This window comes from Oncorhynchus kisutch, linkage group LG1, assembly GCF_002021735.2.
Source record: "Oncorhynchus kisutch isolate 150728-3 linkage group LG1, Okis_V2, whole genome shotgun sequence".
NCBI lineage: Eukaryota > Metazoa > Chordata > Actinopteri > Salmoniformes > Salmonidae > Oncorhynchus > Oncorhynchus kisutch.
The window spans coordinates 75685305-75706331 of record NC_034174.2 but is presented as its reverse complement, the minus strand read 5'-3'; the positions used below and the strand labels follow the sequence as shown (position 1 = coordinate 75706331).

Here is a 21027-nt window from a genome sequence, read left to right as displayed (position 1 = left end):
ATATTCCTACTATTTTACTACTATACTACTACTATCTACTATATTTCTACTATACTACTACTATACCACCAGTATACTACTATATATTAGCACTATACTACTACTATACCACCACTATACTACTACTATAGTAATACTAATACTACTACTATATTACTACTTACTACTACTTATTACTATATTACTACTACTGTTCTACTACTATATACTATATGTTACTATATTACCACTATTCTACTACCATACTACTACTACATTACTAAATTACTACTACTACATTACTACTAGTCTACTACTATACCACCAGTATACTTATTACTATAGCTACTACTATACCACCAGTAGACTACTAATATTACTACGTACTGTAACTACTACTATACCACCTGTATACTAGTATATATTACTACTAACTACTACTATACCGCCAGTATACTGCTAATATATTACTACTATACTACTGCTATACCACCAGTATACTACAAATATATTACTACTATACTACTATACCACCAGTATACTACTAATATACTACTACTATACCGCCAGTAATACTACTACTATACTACTACTATCCCACAGTATACTACTACCATAGTACTACTATACTACTACTATACCGCCAGTAATACTACTATATACTACTACTATACCACCAGTATACTACTACTATACTACTACTATACCAACCAGTATACTACTGCCATATTACTACTATACTACTACTATACCACCAGTATACTGCTAATATACTACTACTATACTACTACTATACCACCTGTATACTACTAATATACTACTACTATACCACCAGTATACTACTAATATACTACTACTATACCACCAGTATACTACTAATATACTACTACTATACCACCAGTATACTACTAATATACTACTACTATACCACCAGTATACTACTAATATACTACTACTATACCACCCGTATACTACTAATATACTACTACTATACCACCAGTATACTACTAATATACTACTACTATACCACCAGTATACTACTAATTACTACTACTATACCACCCGTATACTACTAATATACTACTACTATACCACCAGTATACTACTAATATACTACTACTATACCACCAGTATACTACTAATATACTACTACTATACCACCAGTATACTACTATATACTACTACTATACCACCTGTATACTACTAATATACTCTACTATACCACCCGTATACTACTAATATACTAACGACTATACCACCAGTATACTACTAATATACTACGACTATACCACCAGTATACTACTAATATACTACTACTATACCACCAGTATACTACTACTATACTACTACTATACCACCAGTATACTACTACTATACCACCAGTATACTACTAATATACTACTACTATACCACCAGTATACTACTAATATACTACGACTATACCACCAGTATACTACTAATATACTACTATTATACCATCAGTATACTACTAATATACTACTACTATACCACCAGTATACTACTTAATATACTACTACGTATACCACCAGTATACTACTAATATACTACTACTATACCACCAGTATACTACTAATATACTACTACTATACCAGCCAGTATACTACTAATATACTACTACTATACCACCAGTATACTACTAGTATACTTACTACTATACCACCAGTATACTACTAATATACTACTACTATACCACCAGTATACTACTAATATACTACTACTATACCACCAGTATACTACTAATATACTACTACTATACCACCAGTATACTACTAATATACTACTACTATACCACCAGTATACTACTAATATACTACTACTATACCACCAGTATACTACTAGTATACTACTACTATACCACCAGTATACTACTAATATACTACTACTATACCACCAGTATACTACTAATATACTACTACTATACCACCAGTATACTACTAATATACTACTACTATACCACCAGTATACTACTAATATACTACTACTATACCACCAGTATACTACTAATATACTACTACTATACCACCAGTATACTACTAATATACTACTACTATACCACCCGTATACTACTAAATATACTACTACTATACCACCCGTATACTACTAATATACTACTACTATACCACCAGTATACTACAATATACTACTACTATACCACCCGTATACTACTAATATACTACTACTATACCACCCGTATACTACTAATATACTACGACTATACCACCAGTATACTACTAATATACTACTACTATACCACCAGTATACTACTACTATACCACCAGTATACTACTAATATACTACTACTATACCACCAGTATACTACTAGTATACTACTACTATACCACCAGTATACTACTAATATACTACTACTATACCACCCGCTATACTACTAATATACTACTACTATACCACCGATATACTACTAATATACTACTACTATACCCACCAGTATACTACTAATATACTACTACTATACCACCAGTATACTACTAATATACTACTTACTATACCACCAGTATACTACTAATATACTACTACTATACCACCAGTATACTACTACTATACTACTACTACACCAGTATACTACTAATATACTACTACTATACCACCGTATACTACTAATATACTACTACTATACCACCAGTATACTACTAATATACTACTACGTATACCACCAGTATACTACTAATATACTACTACTATACCACAGTATACTACTAATTTACTACTACTATACCACCAGTATACTACTAATATACTACTACTATACCACCCCGTATACTACTAATATACTACGTACTATACCACCCAGTATACTACTAATATACTAACTACTATACAGCCAGTATCACTACTAATATACTTTACTACTATAACCACCAGTTATACCTACTGAATTTACTACTACATATACCACCAGTATACTACTAATATACTACTACTATACCACCCGTCCTATACTACTTAATATACTACTACTATTACCACCAGTATCTACGAATATAACCACTACTATACCACCCAGTAATACTACTATAATACTACTACTACTAGACACCAGTATACTAGCTTAAATATACTACTACTATACCACCAGTATACTACTAATATACTACTACTATACCACCAGTATACTACTAATATACCACTACTATACCACCAGTATACTACTAATATACTACTACTATACCACCAGTATACTACTAATATACTACTACTATACCACCAGTATACTACTAATATACTACTACTATACCACCAGTATACTACTACTATACTACTACTATACCACCAGTATACTACTAATATACTACTACTATACCACCAGTATACTACTAATATACTACTACTATACCACCAGTATACTACTAATATACTACTACTATACCACCCGTATACTACTACTATACTACTACTATACCACCAGTATACTACTACTATACCACCAGTATACTACTAATATACTACTACTATACCACCAGTATACTACTAATATACTACTACTATACCACCAGTATACTACTAATATACTACTACTATACCACCCGTATACTACTAATATACTACTACTATACCACCAGTATACTACTAATATACTACTACTATACCACCAGTATACTACTAATATACTACGACTATACCACCAGTATACTACTAATATACTACTACTATACCACCAGTATACTACTAATATACTACTACTATACCACCAGTATACTACTAATATACTACTACTATACCACCAGTATACTACTAATATACTACTACTATACCACCAGTATACTACTAATATACTACTACTATACCACCAGTATACTACTATATACTACTACATATACCACCAGTATACTACTACTATACTACTACTATACCACCAGTATACTACTAATATACTACTACTATACCACCAGTATACTACTAATATACTACTACTATACCACCAGTATACTACTAATATACTACTTACTATACCACCAGTATACTACTAATATACTACTACTATACCACCGTATACTACTAATATACTACTACTATACCACCAATGCACTAGCTGAACTATTTTGACTATGAAGTGACGATACCTTTTTGCTTTTATCATTCAGAACCAGTCATTCAGAAATAGTGTTCTAATGTGTGTGTGTGTGTGTGTGTTAGGTGATCGTGGGCAGTATATTTGAGGTGATATACGCGGTCATTAAGCCAGGGACATCGTTTGGCATCAGTGTGTTAAGAGCCCTCCGACTGCTCAGGATCTTCAAAGTCACCAAGTGAGTCTCACACACACGCAGGGTTGTTTGGCCTCTTCAGTCACCAAGGGATTCTGTGTTTCACCACTGCTACAGGCTCGTTGCATCATCAGCCTTTCTCCATCCTTTTCTCTTTTTCTCTCTTCTTCTGACTTTGTCATTTTCTCTCTGTTTCTATTTTCCAGTCGGCCATCACTGCTGTCTGCCTTTGTCTCTCTTCCTCCCTTGCTTTCTTCTCTTTCTCTGACCTAGCCAGTTTGACAAAAAAGTGGTTTTGATGTCTTGATGTTTTTTTTATGCCTGTCCACTAACCTCTCTCTTCCCCTTCTTCCTTTCTTTCTTCTTTCCTTCCTACGCTCTCTCTCTCTCTCTACCTCCCCCTCTTTATCATCCTCTCTCCTCATCCCTCTCTCTCTCTCTCTACCTCCCCCTCGTTATCATCCTCTCTCCTCATCCCTCTCTCTCTCTCTCTCTCTCTCTCTCTCTCTCTCTACCTCCCCCTCTTTATCATCCTCTCTCCTCATCCCTCTCTCTCTCTCTCTCTCTCTCTCTCTCTCTCTCTCTCTCTCTCCCCCTCCCCCTCTCTCTCTCTCTCTACCTCCCCCCTTTCTCATCCTCTCTCCTCATCCCTCTCCTCTCTCTCTCTCCCTCCCCTCTTTCTCATCCTCTCTCCTCATCCCTCTCTCTCTCTCTCTCTCTCTCTCTCTCTCTCTCTCTACCTCCCCCCTCTTTCTCATCCTCTCTCCTCATCCCTCTCTCTCTCTCTCTCTCTCTCTCTCTCTCTCTCTCTCGCCTCTCTCTCTCTCCCCTCCCCCTCTTTATCATCCTCTCTCCTCATCCCTCTCTCTCTCTCTCTCTCTCTCCCTCCCCCTCTCTCTCTCTCTCTCTCTACCTCCCCCTCTTTCTCATCCTCTCTCCTCATCCCTCTCTCTCTCTCTCTCTCTCTCTCTCTCTCTCTACCTCCCCCTCTTTCTCATCCTCTCTCCTCATCTCTCTCTCTCTCTCTTCTCTCTCTCTCCCTCCCCCTCTTTCTCATCCTCTCTCCTCATCCGTCTCTCCCTAGGTACTGGGCCCCTCTACGAACTTGGTGGTATCATTACTCAACTCTATGAAGTCCATCATCAGTTTGCTCTTCCTCCTCTTCCTCTTCATTGTCGTCTTTGCCCTTTTGGGCATGCAGCTCTTCGGTGGACAGTCAGTACACACACACATACACACACACAGGTTCACACGCACGCTGACACACACACACACACACACACATACACACACACACAGGTTCACACGCACGCTGACACACACACACACACACATACACACACACAGGTTCACACGCACGCTGACACACACATACACACACACAGGTTCACACGCACGCTGACACACACACACACACACACACACGCATATACATGCAGGAATCCAAGGGCTGTTACGTACACACCCACACACACACATACATAGACAATGGGAGGCAGGTAGACATTGGGACAGTAACCAAAGGTCGCTGGTTCGAATCCCCAGGCGGACTAGGTGAAAAATATGTTGATGTTCCCTTTGAGCAAGGCACTTAACCCTAATTGCTCCTGTAAGTCGTACTGGATAAGAGTATCTGTTAAATGACTGAAATGTCAAATGTAATACACACACACGCATAAACTGATGATGGACTTCATGGCGTGGAGAGAGAGACTTGAGGAACTGTCAACTCACAATGGACTTCCTTCTGTGTGGATCTGTCCGAACGTATCCATGATATATCATAATTTCTCGCACTTCTCTCTCGCTCGCTCCTCTCTCTCCCTCTCTCTTTCTCCCTCCCAGGTTCAACTTTGAAGGTGGCACGCCGGCCACCAACTTTGACACCTTTCCTGCAGCTATAATGACAGTATTTCAGGTTAGACATTGGATCATTCTTTGGTGATACAGGGCGTTTTCACATGTGAAATTTGGTTACCTGGTTTGGTTTCCTGGTTCGGTTTCATGGCGCATTTGTGAGATTTCTACATAATATGTTTTGCTTTGCCAAGACCTGAAAAGAACCGTTTGAGGGCGCGTTTAGAAACATGAACCTTTGTCATGACGTCAGCGAGCCGGTTTACAACAGGCAGAGAAATTCCACGCGACTCGCTCTGCCGCATTACAATACCTGGTAGGTCCACTGGTCCTGCATCTCAGAACCGCTACTCACGCAGGGCCAGGATTCGCTACAGCCAGGTATCACACATGCCTACTAGAGCGAATCGGGTTACCAAACACTCCAGGATTGGGATCCCACAGGGGGATGTAGGTTCTGTCTCATACCTAACACCTGTCTAGCTCTCTGTGCTTTTGCCACGGTAGTACAGCACTCTGGTCATTGTGTTCACGTCCTGTTTCTAGATTTGATTGGCTGCTCCAGCCTCTGACTCGTAGCACTAGTTTCTTATTGTATTTAGTTCTCCTGTTGGGTTTCTCTGACTATCTTGACTCACGTTGTGTGAACACGCTTTGTGCGTTGATTACGTGTGTAGTAACATCTTGTATTTGTCTCCCGTGAGTGTGCGCACATGCAAATGGCTCAACACTAGTGTTTTACTGTGCCGTTTTGTCATATGGAAACTGCGCAGATTATGACGCGTGTCATGTATGATGATCTGTGTGTGTGTGTGTGTGTGTGTGTGTGTGTGTGTGTGTGTGTGTGTGTGTGTGTGTGTGTGTGCGTGCGTGCGTGCGTGCGTGCGTGCGTGCGTGCGTGTGCGCGTGTGTGTGTGTTCAGATCCTGACGGGTGAAGACTGGAACATGGTGATGTATGATGGGATCAAGTCTCAGGGAGGAGTAAACAGTGGAATGGCCTACTCCGTCTTCTTCATAGTGCTCACACTCTTCGGCAACTGTATCCTGATGACCACGGCTCTATGCTGATACACACATAAACGCACACATACACACAGAGACACACATAAATGCATACACACACACACATATAAATGCATTACACAAACACACACATAGTACAGTTGAAGTCTCTCTATGGTGTGTGTGTGTGTGTGTGTGTAATGTGACACGTAAAAACACACGTACAGACATTCTAGAGGAACACAAACAGAGGGAAGAGATACTCATCAGAATGTCATGGCTTGTGTCACAATGTTTCTGGAGTTGGTCCTTTCAGTTCCTTAACCCTTCTGCTCTCAGACACCCTGCTGAATGTGTTCTTAGCTATCGCCGTGGACAATCTGGCCAATGCTCAGGAGTTGACCAAGGTACTGGACCACATTATACCTTACTTTACCTCACCCGGTTATAACCTTTCTATAACTGTACATAACCTGGCTATGACTGTACATAACCTGGCTATAACTGTACATAACCTGGCTATGACTGTACATAACCTGGCTATAACTGTACATAACCTGGCTATAACTGTACATAACCTGGCTATGACTGTACATAACCTGGCTATAACTGTACATAACCTGGCTATAACTGTACATAACCTGGCTCTGACTGTACATAACCTGGCTATAACTGTACATAACCTGGCTATAACTGTACATAACCTGGCTATGACTGTACATAACCTGGCTATAACTGTACATAACCTGGCTATGACTGTACATAACCTGGCTATAACTGTACATAACCTGACTATGACTGTACATAACCTGGCTATAACTGTACATAACCTGGCTATAACTGTACATAACCTGGCTATGACTGTACATAACCTGGCTATAACTGTACATAACCTGACTATGACTGTACATAACCTGGCTATAACTGTACATAACCTGGCTATGACTGTATGGGTGAAGTTATCCTTATACTCTATGCTGATCTTGGGTCAGTTTTGCGTTTTCCCCAATAACGTTAAGGTTAGGATTTGGGGATGGCAAGCTGATCTTAGTTGCACAATTCTGGTAACTTTCCCCATATTCCCAGGGTTTTCCAGGATTCCTGGATATCCTGCTTATGCTCTCCTAATTCCAGGAACTTTCAACAAGTATTTCTGGAAAACTAGGGAATTTTGTGAATTATACTGGACTGTTTTACTCTTCTACTGAGCCTGCCTACCACTGACTGGACCAGGCGATAGACCTTATTCAGACATTGTTAATTGACTAATGTTCGACACCCCACTAGCTGTCAATGACAGAACACACAGACTGAATAAGGTCTATTTCATATGGCTAATGCTCTCTCTTTCTCTTTCTCGCTCTTTCTGTTGCTCTCTTTCTCTCTCTCGCTCTTTCTTTTCTTCTCGCTTTCTCTCTCTTACTCTCTTTCTCTCTTTCTCTCTCTCTCTCTCTCTCTCTCTCTCTCTCTCTCTCTCTCTCTCTCTCTCTCTCACTTTATCTCTCTCTATTTATTTCTCTCCCTCTCTCCCTCTGTTTATTTCTCTCCCTCCCTCCCTCCCTCCCTCCCTCCCTCCCTCCCTCCTCCCTCCCTCCCTCCCTCCCTCCCTCCCTCCCTCCCTCCCTCCCTCCCTCCCTCCCTCCCTCCCTCCCTCCCTCCCTCCCTCCCTCCCTCTGTTTATTTCTCCCTCCCTCCCTCCCTCCCTCCAGGATGAGGAGGAGCAAGAAGAGGCAGCTAATGCCAAGACAACCCTGCAGAAGGCCAAGGAGGTGGCTGAAGTTAGTCCTCTGTCTGCCGCTAACCTCTCCATCGCTGCGTGAGTAGAGTACACATCTATCTGTCTGTCTGTCTGTCTGTCTGTCTGTCTGTCTGTCTGTCTGTCTGTCTGTCTGTCTGTCTGTCTGTCTGTCTGTCTGTCTGTCTGTCTGTCTGTCTGTCTGTCTGTCTGTCTGTCTGTCTGTCTGTCTGTCTGTCTGTCTGTCTGTCTGTCTGTCTGTCTGTCTGTCTGTCTGTCTGTCTACAGTACATTCGGAATGTATTCAGATCCCTTTACTTTTTCACATTTCTTACATTACAGCCTTGTTCTAAAATGGATTTTTTTTAAATAATCCTCATCAATCTACACACAACAGCCCATAATGACAAGCGAAAGCAGGTTTTTAAAATGTAAATACCTTATTTACATAAGTATTCAGACCCTTTGCTATGAGACTCGAAGTTGAGATCAGGTGCATCCTGTTTCCATTGATCATCCTTGATGTTTCTACAACTTGATTGGAGTCCACCTGTGGTAAATTCAATTGATTGGACATGATATGGAAAGGTGCACACCTGTCTATATAAGGTCCCACAGTGCATGTCAGAGCAAAAAAAAACAAGCTGTGAGGTCAAAGGAATTTTCCGTAGAGCTCCGAGACAGGATTGTGTCGAGGCACAGATCTGGGGAAGGGAACCAAACAATTTCTGCAGCAATGAAGGTCCCCAAAAACACATTGGCCTCCCTCATTCTTAAATGGAAGAAGTTTAGAACCACCAAGACTCTTCCTAGAGCTGGCCCCCCGGGAAAACTGAGCGATCTGAGGAGAAGGGCCTTGGTCAGGGAGGTGACCAAGAACCCAATGTTCACTCTGACAGAGCTCCAGAGTTCCTCTGTGGAGATGGGAGAACTTTCCAGAAGGACAACCATCTCTGCAGCACTCCACCAATCAGGCCTTCATGGTAGAGTGGCCAGATGGAAGCCACTCCTCAGTGAAAGACATAACAGACTGCTTGGAGTTTGCCAAAATGCACCTAAAGGACTCTCAGACCATGGCAAACAAGATTCTCTGTTCTGATGAAACCAAGATTGAACTCTTTGGCCTCAATGCCAAGCACCACGTCTGGAGGAAACCTGGCACCATCCCCACGGTGAAGCATGGGAGACTAGTGAGGATCGAGGGAAAGATGAACGGAGCAAATTACAGAGAGATCCTTGATGAAAATCTGTTCCAGGGGGCTCAGGACCTCAGACTGGGGCGAAGTTTCACCTTCCAACAGCACAACAACCCTAAGCACACGCAGGAGTGGCTTCAGGACAAGTCTCTGAATGTCCTTGAGTGGCCCAGCCAGAGCCCGGACTTGAACCCGATCGAACATCTTTGGAGAGACCTGAAAATAGCGGTGCAGCTTGAGGGGATCTGCAGAGATTAATGGGAGAAACTCCCCAAATACAGGTGTGCCAAACTTCATTCCCAAGAAGACCCAAACATCATTCCCAAGAAGACTCAAACGTCATTCCCAAGAAGACCCAAACATCATTCCCAAGAAGACCCAAACTTCATTCCCAAGAAGACCCAAACATCATTCCCAAGAAGACCCAAACATCATTCCCAAGAAGACTCAAACGTCATTCCCAAGAAGACCCAAACATCATTCCCAAGAAGACCCAAACTTCATTCCCAAGAAGACCCAAACTTCATTCCCAAGAAGACCCAAACTTCATTCCCAAGAAGACCCAAACTTCATTCCCAAGAAGACTCAAGGCTGTAATCGTTGCCAAAGGTGCTTCAACAAAGTACTGAGTAAAGGGTCTGAATACTTATGTAAATGTGATATTTGCGTTTTTTTTATACATTTGCAAAATGGCTGTAATGTAACAAAATGTGGAAAAAGTGAAGGGGTCTGAATACTTTTTGAATGCACTGTATCTATCTATCTATCTATCTATATTCTATCTCTCTATATTCTATCCATCTATCTATATTCTATCTATCTATCTATCTATCTATCTATCTATCTATCTATCTATCTATCTATCTATATATCTATACTTGATCATCTATCTATCTATATTCTATCTGTCTATATTCTATCTATATTATATACATCTATCTATCCATATTCTAGATCTGTGGTTATTTCAGTTGTGTCACATATGAAGGCAAATATACTGATACACTGGAAACAGTTACTGTACACACACACACACACACACACACACACACACACACACACACACACACACACACACACACACACACACACACACACACACACACACACACACACGGTACATCAGTACTCAGTCTAATGTACACTCCAACACTCTACTCAATCCGACCAACACACACTTCAAGACTCAATCTGACGCTCACTCCATCTCCCACTCGACCTAAATCTCCGTAGCCACTGACCTAGGCTTCTTCAACTTTAATCACAGTCATCATCAAGAGAGGTACAAGGTTAAATACACTACAGTAATTATGAGAAGGAGGTTAAATAAACTATACTAGTTATGAGAAGGAAGCATAGTTAAATATACTAGTTTGAGCTTCGAGGAGTGGCAAGGTCCCTTAAAAAAAACGTACGAAGCATCATCAAATTTGACAGTGAGTGAGTGCACTAAAACGTAATTCCACCCTAATTCCATTCAGAGTCAATGGAAACGAGCTAAGTGGCTACGCGGCAACGCTAGCGGGCAAAGACAGACTACAGCCAGAAGAATGGCATCTTCTTATCATCAAAGACAGTGACAGGAAAAGGAAATAGTTTCTACTGAAATTCTGTGGCCCTTTGAAATGTTTGATGTGCCCTTTTGTGTGTGTGTGTGTGTGTGTGTGTGTGTGTGTGTGTGTGTGTGTGTGTGTGTGTGTGTGTGTGTGTGTGTGTGTGTGTGTGTGTGTGTGTGTGTGTTCCATTGTCTGCTGTTTCTGCAAGGAGAAGCAGATTTGACATAAGCCTCTCCAGGCCTTTATGAAAAGTCCTTACCCGGTACTCTGCGCCTGTCTTAGTGGTTTTTTACACGGAGAACAATAGGTTTAGTCATGTCTTAGAAGACGTAGGGGATGGAACGGAGGAGCGAGAGTGTGTGTACATTTCCCTGCTATACATTAACAATACTGTATTAAGATACTGTTTATCAAGACTTCACAATATGACAGGCTGCATTTACACAGGCAGCCCAATTGTGATCTTTTGACCAATCAGATCAGCTCTTTTGGGCAAAAGATTAGACTTGGGCTGCCCTGTGTAAATGCAGCCATAGACACACACATTCAAGGTGCCATATATCAGATGCTAATGCCTTTGACTTGGTGGTGGTGATTTAAACAGAAGCACAAACACATTAGTCCAACAACAAACCTCCTCCAAACACTCTTCTAAATGTTGTCATAGGACCAGTATCGCCATACTACGACACCTGATTTTCCACGGCAGGAAGGAAAACAGAAAGCAGACTAAACTCTTTGGTCCTGTAAAATATAGTGTGGTATAGAAACATGTGACTCTGGGTGACATCGTAAGGCTGTTTGTTTCCAACAGGAGAAACTTACATTTGTTTTACCAAATTTCTATCCGCATGTTAAATGTGCAACCAGAGGGAAAACAACTCTAGACCACCTTTACTCCACACACAGAGATGCGTACAAAGCTCTCCCTCTCCCTCTATTTGGCAAATCTGACCATAATTCCATCCTCCTGATTCCTGCTTACGAGCAAAAATTAAAGCAGGAAGCACCAGTGACTCGGTCAATAACAAAGTGGTCAGATGAAGCAGATGCAAAGCAACAGGACTGTTTTGCTATCACAGACTGGAATATGTTCCGGGATTCTTCCGATGACATTAAGGAGTACAACACATCAGTCACTGGCTTCCTCAATAAGTGCATCGATGACGTTGTCCCCACAGTGACCGTACGTACATACCCCAACCAGAACACATGGATTACAGGCAACATCCGCACGGAGGTAAAGGCTAAAGCTGCCACTTTCAAGGAGCGGGACTCTAACCCGGAAGCTTACAAGAATTCCCGCTATGCCCTCTGACAAACCATCCAATAAGCAAAGTGTCAATACAGGACGTACTCACCGGCTCCGACGCTCGTTGGATGTGGCAGGGCTTGAAAACCATTACAGACTACAAAGGGAAGCACAGCCTAGAGCTGCCCAGTAACATGAGCCTACCAGACTAGCTAAACTACTTCTATGCTCGCTTCGAGGGAAATAACACTGAAACATGCATGAGAGCACCAGCTGTTCTGGACGATTGTGTGATCATGTCCCCCGCAGCCAACGTGAGTAAGACCTTTAAACAGGTCAACATTCACAAGGCTGCAGGGCCAGACGGATTACCAGGATGTGTACTGCGAGCATGTGCTGACCAACTGGCAAGTGTCTTTACTGACATTTTCAACCTCTCCCTGTCCGAGTCTATAATACCAAAATATTTTAAGCCGAACACCATAGTCTCTGTGCCCAAGAACACTAAGGTAACCTGCCTAAATGACTACTGACCCATAGCACTCTGTAGCCATGAAGTGCTTTGAAAGGCTGGTCATGGCTCACATCAACACCATTATCCCAGAAACCATAGACCCACTACAATTTGCATAACGCCCTAACAGATCCAGAGATTATGCAATCTCTATTGCACTCCACACTGCCCTTTCCCACCTGGACAAAAGGAACACCTATGTGAGAATGCTATTCATTGACTACAGCTCAGTGTTCAACACCATAGTGCCCTCAAAGCTCATCACTAAGCTAAGGACCCTGGAACTAAACACCTCCCTCTGCAACTGGATCTTGGACTCCCTGACGGGCCGCCCACAGGTGGTAAGGGTAGGTAACAACACATCCGCCACACTGATCCTCAACACAGGGGCCCCTCAGGGGTGCATGCTCAGTCCCCTCCTGTACTCCCTGTTCACTCATGACTGCATGGCCAGGCACGACTCCAACACCATCATTAAGTTTGCCGATGACACAACAGTTGTAGGCCTGATCACCGACAACGACGAGACAGCCTATAGGGAGGAGGTCAGAGGCCTGGCCGTGTGGTGCCAGGACAACAACCTCTCCCTCAACGTGATCAAGACAAAGGAGATGATTGAGGACTACAGGAAAGGATGACTGAGCATGCCCAATTCTCATCGACGGGCTGAAGTGGAGCAGGTTGAGAGTTTCAAGTTCCTTGATGTCCACATCACCAACCAACTAACATGGTCCAAGCACACCAAGACAGTCGTGAAGAGGGCACGACAAAACCTATTCCCCATCTAAAGACCAAAAATATTTGGCATGGGTCCTCAGATCCTCAAAAGGTTCTACAGCTGCACCATCGAGAGCACCCTGACTGGTTGCATCACTGCCTGGTATGGCAACTGCTCGGCCTTCGACCGCAAGGCACTACAGAGGGTAGTGTTTACGGCCCAGTACGTCACTGGGGCCAAACTTCCTGCCATCCAGGACCTATATACCAGGCAGTGTCAGAGGAAGGCCCTAAAAATTGTCAAAGACTCCAGCCACCCTAGTCATAGACCGTTCTCTCTGCTACTGCATGGCAAGCAGTACCGGAGTGCCAAGTCTAGGTCCAAGAGGCTTCTAAACAGCTTCTACCCCCAAGCCATAAGACTCCTGAACATCTAATCAATTGGCTACCCAGACTATTTGCATTGCTGCTGCTACTCTCTGTTATTATCTATGCATAGTCACTCTACCTACATGTACATATGGGGCGGCAGGTAGCCTAGTGGTTAGAGCGTTGGAGAGGTTGCAAGATCTAATCCCCGAGCTGACAAGGTACACATCTGTCGTTCTGCCCCTGAACAAGGCAGTTAACCCACTGTTCCTAGGACGTCATTAAAAATAAGCATTTGTTCCTAACTGACTTGCCTAGTTAAATAAATAAAACTGCATTGTTGGTTAGGGGCTTGTAAGTAAGCATTTCACTGTTGTATTCGGCGCATGTGACTAATGAAATGTCATTTGGTTTGAAGTCGCTTTATGTTGTGTTTTCTTGTGAGACTGGTATCATGACAACCCTAGTCTAAAGGTTGTCTAAACGTTGTCTAAAGGTTATTTAAACATGGGAAGGTTGTTTTTATACACACCACCTACCGGTAACTAACCCTCCTCCAAACCAACCCTCCCCTTCTTCCTACACGAACACACTAACTCACTCTTCTAAACGTTGTCTAAAGGTTGTCTGAAGGTTCTGTAAATGTTCTGAGAAGGTTTACCACCTCTTCTTACACTAACTGCCAGGACTCACTCTTTCACTCTTGTGAATGTTGTATATAGTAGAGGTGGAGGGAGGACATTGATTCTATTCACCTTCCTAACACCCCTATTTCTCATGACACTAACAACACTCTGAGCACACTCACTCTTCTCAACGTTGTGGAAACGTTGTGGACAGAAAGAAAAAAAGGAAATGTTGTGAGAAGGTTGTATATAAACGTTGTGTACGGTAGAAGTGGTGGGAGGAAGGTTGTGGCGGCGTTGTTTTTATGTCGGCTGTGTCGCTCCCTCCCTCCTTGTCTCCTCTTCAGAGTGACAGTAACAAAAACTGAGCGTATCGATGCCACAGAGAATGTGCTTGACTGGTATTTACTCGTTTATCTCATTTTACGCTTTACTTTTTTATTTTTGACTTTTTATTTGATCCTTTCCTCATCCATCCTTTTCTGATGTTGTTGTTCCTTTATTTTTTAAGTTCGTGTCGTTCTTTTGTTAGTGTAGTTTTTTCAGTCTGTCTTTCCGTGCTGTTTCATGATTTAGGGTTGCAACATTCTAAAAACCTCCGGGGGTAAAAACATACATATATTTGAACATTTCCAGTTGGAATATTCCAGTTGTGATTTCTGGAAAACCTGGGAACTTTGGGATCGTTTTTGTGTTTTGCCAATCCTAATTCCTGATCCTTGTTTTGGTGTCTGTTTGTTCACCTCTGGCTGGCTGTCATTTTGTTAGTAGGTGTGATAAGCTGGCTAGCTGGGGTTGTTGGGGTCAATTCCAGTTTCAATTCAGTAGATTCAAAAGGATGAATTGAAATGTCATATTTGAATTGAAAACTGACCATTCTTTTCTATGAGGATTTGTCATCATTCACGTCTAGAATGATCTGAAATATCTGAATCGTTGGAGGTAAGAGGTGTTAGTGAGGTACTCGAGGGGAAGTACAGGAGGGGTCATTTGGGAGGGGGGTGGGGGTGCAGTTGAGGGGGGGCTGAAGGCTGTAACACATTTCACCCCCTACCTTCTCAAAAGTCCATGGCTATGTCTACGTCTCTGTCTTTGTCTCTGTCTTTGTCTCGCAAGAAGGGAATCGTTTGTATATATTGAAACAAACTGTTTGAGATTTTGTTGATATAATGTTTGTAAAATAATGTGGTTAAAAATTCATCAAACAAAAAGGCTTATTCAACAAAATCTTGTAATAAACAATTTATGTGTAAAAACTACCTTAATTTGAGGTATCTGTCGATGTTTTGGCACTTCCATCATAATCATCTTCACCACCATCATCATCGTAATCATCATCATCACAGCAACCTCTGCAGTGTATTCCTATGTGGGCTACAAGGACTCTTCTCACTGGCTGTCTGTCTGCTGTTGGGTCTATGACATCATCGCTTAGGGGGGCTGGGAGAAAAAGACGTCTAGTTATCTCTTCTATCTTGTCTAGCAACATTCACAACTGATCCCCTTCTCCTCTCTTCTTTCTTATCCCTATCTTCCTCTCCGTATCTTCTTCTTCTACACTTCCCTCTCTCTCTCTCTCTTTCTTTCTTTCTTTCTTCCTTATTTTCTTTCTTGTTTTCTCTCCCCACAGTAAGGAGCAGCAGAAGAATAATAAGGCTGGTGGCAAATCTGTGTGGGAACAGAGGACCAGTGAGATAAGGAGACAGAACCTGATGACCAGCAGAGAGGCCCTGTACAACGAGATGGACACGGAGGACTGGAAGGTCAGGGGAGAGGGGGAGGGAGAGGTGAGAGACACAGAACACTGGAAGGTCAGAGGAGAGGGAGAGGTGAGAGACACAGAACACTGGAAGGTCAGAGGAGAGGGGGAGGGAGAGGTGAGAGATACAGAACACTGGATGGTCAGGGGAGAGGGGGAGGCAGAGGTGAGATACACAGAACACTGGAAGGTCAGAGGAGAGGGGGAGGGAGAGGTGAGAGATACAGAACACTGGAAGGTCAGGGGAGAAGAGGAGGGAGAGATACAGAACACTGGAAGGTCAGGGGAGAAGAGGAGGGAGAGGTGAGAGATAAAGAACACTGGAAGGTCAGGGGAGAAGAGGAGGGAGAGGTGAGAGACACAGAACACTGGAAGGTCAGGGGAGAGGGAGAGGTGAGAGACACAGAACACTGGAAGGTCAGAGGAGAGGGAGAGGTGAGAGACACAGAACACTGGAAGGTCAGAGGAGAGGGGGAGGGAGAGGTGAGAGACACAGAACACTGGAGGGTCAGGGGAGAGGGGGAGAGGGGGAGGGAGAGACACAGAACACTGGAAGGTCAGAGGAGAGGGGGAGGCAGAGATACAGAACACTGGATGGTCAGAGGAGAGGGGGAGGGAGAGAATAATAGTGAAGACATCAAAAGTATGAATAACACATATGGAATCATGTAGTAACCAAAAAAGTGTTAAACTAATCAAAATATATTTAATATTTGAGATTCTTCAAATAGCCACCCTTTGCCTTGATGACAGCTTTGCACACTCTTGGCATTTGCAATCATCAGGAGTCAACTGTGTGTATATATATATAGTAGTTCAGCAAACCTGAGATTTATGGTTCATAATGGTCGCCGTATTGGTGCCTATGGTTTATAATGAACCCCATATTGGTGCCTATGGTTTATAATGAACCCCATATTGGTACCTCTGATTCAGAGGGGTTGGGTTAAATGCGGAAGACACATTTCAGTTGAATGCATCCAGTTGTACAACTGACTAGGTATCCCCCTTTCCCTTTATGGTTTATAATGGACCCCATGTTGGTGCCTATAGTTTATAATGGACACCATATTGGTGCCTATAGTTTATAATGGACACCATGTTGGTGCCTATGGTTTATAATGGACCCCATGTTGGTGCCTATGGTTTATAATGAACCCCATATTGGTGCCTATGGTTTATAATGGACCCCATATTGGTGCCTATGGTTTATAATGGACCCCATGTTGGTGCCTATGGTTTATAATGAACACCATGTTGGTGCCTATGGTTTATAATTGGCGCCATATTGGTACCTCTGATTCAGAGGGGTTGGGTTAAATGCGGAAGACACATTTCAGTTGAATGCATCCAGTTGTACAACTGACTAGGTATCCCCCTTTCCCTTTATGGTTTATAATGGACCCCATGTTGGTGCCTATGGTTTATAATGGGCACCATATTGGTGCCTATGGTTTATAATGAACACCATATTGGTGCCTATGGTTTATAATGGACCCCATGTTGGTGCCTATGGTTTATAATGGACCCCATGTTGGTGCCTATGGTTTATAATGGACCCCATGTTGGTGCCTATGGTTTATAATGGACCCCATGTTGGTGCCTATTGGTGCCTATAGTTTATACTGGACACCATGTTAGTGCCTATGGTTTATAATGGACCCCATGGTGGTGTCTATGGTTTATAGTGGACCCCGTGTTGGTGCCTATGGTGTATAATGGACCCCATGTTGGTGCCTATGGTTTATAATGGACACCATGTTGGTGCCTATGGTTTATAATGGACCCCATGTTGGTGCCTATGGTTTATAATGGACCCCATGTTGGTGCCTATGGTTTATAATGGACATCATGTTGGTGCCTATGGTTTATAATGGACCCCATGTTGGTGCCTATGGTTTATAATGGACACCATGTTGGTGCCTATGGTTTATAATGGACACCATGTTGGTGCCTATGGTTTATAATGGACACCATGTTGGTGCCTATGGTTTATAATGGACCCCATGTTGGTGCCTATGGTTTATAATGGACCCCATGTTGGTGCCTATGGTTGCAAAGGGGGAATATATTACTGGAACTTTCAAATTTTGACGGTAAACTACCAGAATTTCTGTGTGGCCTTATCACATGTAAAATATATTGAATAATCATATAAGATGATTTGAAAATAAAATGGAATGACTAAACTGTAAAACATTGTCCTAAAAATAAACAATCAACTTCGTGAATACCACTGGTGTTTAATATGAGTTTCAGCATAATATATAATTTCTATATATCTTTACACTTTTATTTATTTTACTGTGTCAGTATTTCAACGTTGTAAATGTTCTGCCTCCAAACTGGTGGCTGTTGTGAATAAAGTCAACAGTTGGAAGAGTTGCAGAGTAAATTGAAAATAACGCCGTTGTTGATTAAATGCTTTTTCCATTAACTAGGCTATTTTCTCTTGATCCATATGGTCTATCCACTAGAAACTTATGGACAATATGTGAATACATTTTTTATTATGTTATTCAGGTCTGAATGACCAAAGTTACCATAGATTGCCATAGATTACCTGTTAATTACCAAAATTACAGACGATTCCGGTAACTTTGGTAAATTACTGGTAGCTATTGGTGCCAAAAATGTCCCACTAGTTACATCCACAATTAGAACCTTTGGTGACAAAATGGCGGACTGTTTGCTAAACTCTGTATATCTCTGGTTCTAGGAGTAGGGCTCAGGAAAGGAGAAAGGATTTGAGTTAGAAGAGATGAAACATAGGGTTTTCTTTATTTATGGAAGAATCTTAACTTGAGGTCCACATGTTAGGATTCTGCCCTTGTTGTTTGCCTATATAAAGTAACTTATTGATCCCGTTTCAGAAGATAACATCATTACCATCCTTAACCCCCTCCCTCCCCAGGTGTCGTACCCCCATCGTGCGGGGGACATGAAGACCCACCTGGACCGTCCGCTGGTGGTCAACCCTCAGGACAACCGCAACAACAACACCAACAAGACCCGGCCCGGAGAGCCCCCTCTAGACCCGCAGGACACCCTGGGCCAGCAGAGGGCTGAAGAATACATCAGACGCCAGGCCTGCTACCATCAGAGGAACAGGGGGGGTGAACCAAGGGGAGGTAGTGGCCCAGAGAGAGAGGCCCATCTGGGGCACGGGGGGAGCAGATTGTCCCTGCAGACGCTGGAGGGTATTGAAGAAAGAAGGGAACATGGAAGGAGATGTAGGCATAAAGAAGGGAAGGAGGGGAGGAGTGTGTCACCGCATTGTAGCGAGGGAGGAGTGGGGGATGAGAAGAGGAGGCACAGGAGGGTTAGGAGGGAGGGGGAGGAGGGAGGGAGAAGGCATAAGTGTAAGGGGACAGAAGGGGTAGTGGTAGGGGAGGGGGGTGAGGTAGAGGGGGAGGGGAGGAGGCCGAGGCGTCATCGGCATGGAGAGAGGAGCCGACAGCATCGAGTTAGAAAGTGAGTGACAGAGGATCCGTGTGTCTGTGTCTGAATCTGTCAATATCAAACCTAATGTTTCCTTTGGGGATCAAAAAGTTTGGGGTCACTTACAAATGTCCTTGTTTTCCATGAAAACATACACGAAATGAGTTGCAAAATGAATAGGACATATAGTCAAGACGTTGACAAGGTTATAAATAATGATTTTTAATTGAAATAATAATTGTGTCCTTCAAACTTTGCTTTTGTCAAAGAATCTTCCATTTGCAGCAATTACAGCCTTGCAGACCTTTGGCATTCTAGTTGTCAATTTGTTGAGGTAATCTGAAGAGATTCCACCCCAGGCTTCCTGAAGCTCCTCCCACAAGTTGGATTGGCTTGATGGGCACTTCTTATGTACCATACGGTCAAGCTGCTCCCAAAACAGCTCAATAGGGTTGAGATCCTGTGACTGTGGTGGCCACTCCCTTATAGACAGAATACCAGCTGACTGCTTCTTCCCTAAATAGTTCTTGCATAGTTTGGAGCTGTGCTTTGAGTCATTGTCCATTGTCTGTATGCCTATGTAGATATTCCATTAAAAATCTGCCTTTTCCAACATTAACAATGTCTACACTGTATTTCTGATCAATCTGATGTTATTTTAATGGACTTTTGTTTGTTGCTTTTCTTTAAAAAGAAAAATACATTTCTAAGTGACCCCAAACTTTTGAACGGTGGTGTAGATTGCTATTAATTTGTCGAAGCCAGTGTCCTGTAGTGTA

General features: G+C 42.5%; 1 protein-coding gene across 1 annotated transcript in view; it reads left to right on the top strand.

Moving 5' to 3' along the window:
* LOC109884352 (voltage-dependent P/Q-type calcium channel subunit alpha-1A-like) overlaps positions 1-21027 on the top strand; it is a 200620-nt gene that overhangs the window by 100739 nt on the left and 78854 nt on the right. The window contains 9 exon segments of the mRNA XM_031833423.1: positions 4153-4265; positions 5308-5321; positions 5324-5438; positions 6069-6141; positions 7003-7120; positions 7423-7490; positions 8793-8899; positions 16679-16835; positions 19722-20281. Coding sequence (XP_031689283.1) covers positions 4153-4265; positions 5308-5321; positions 5324-5438; positions 6069-6141; positions 7003-7120; positions 7423-7490; positions 8793-8899; positions 16679-16835; positions 19722-20281 — 1325 coding nt within the window.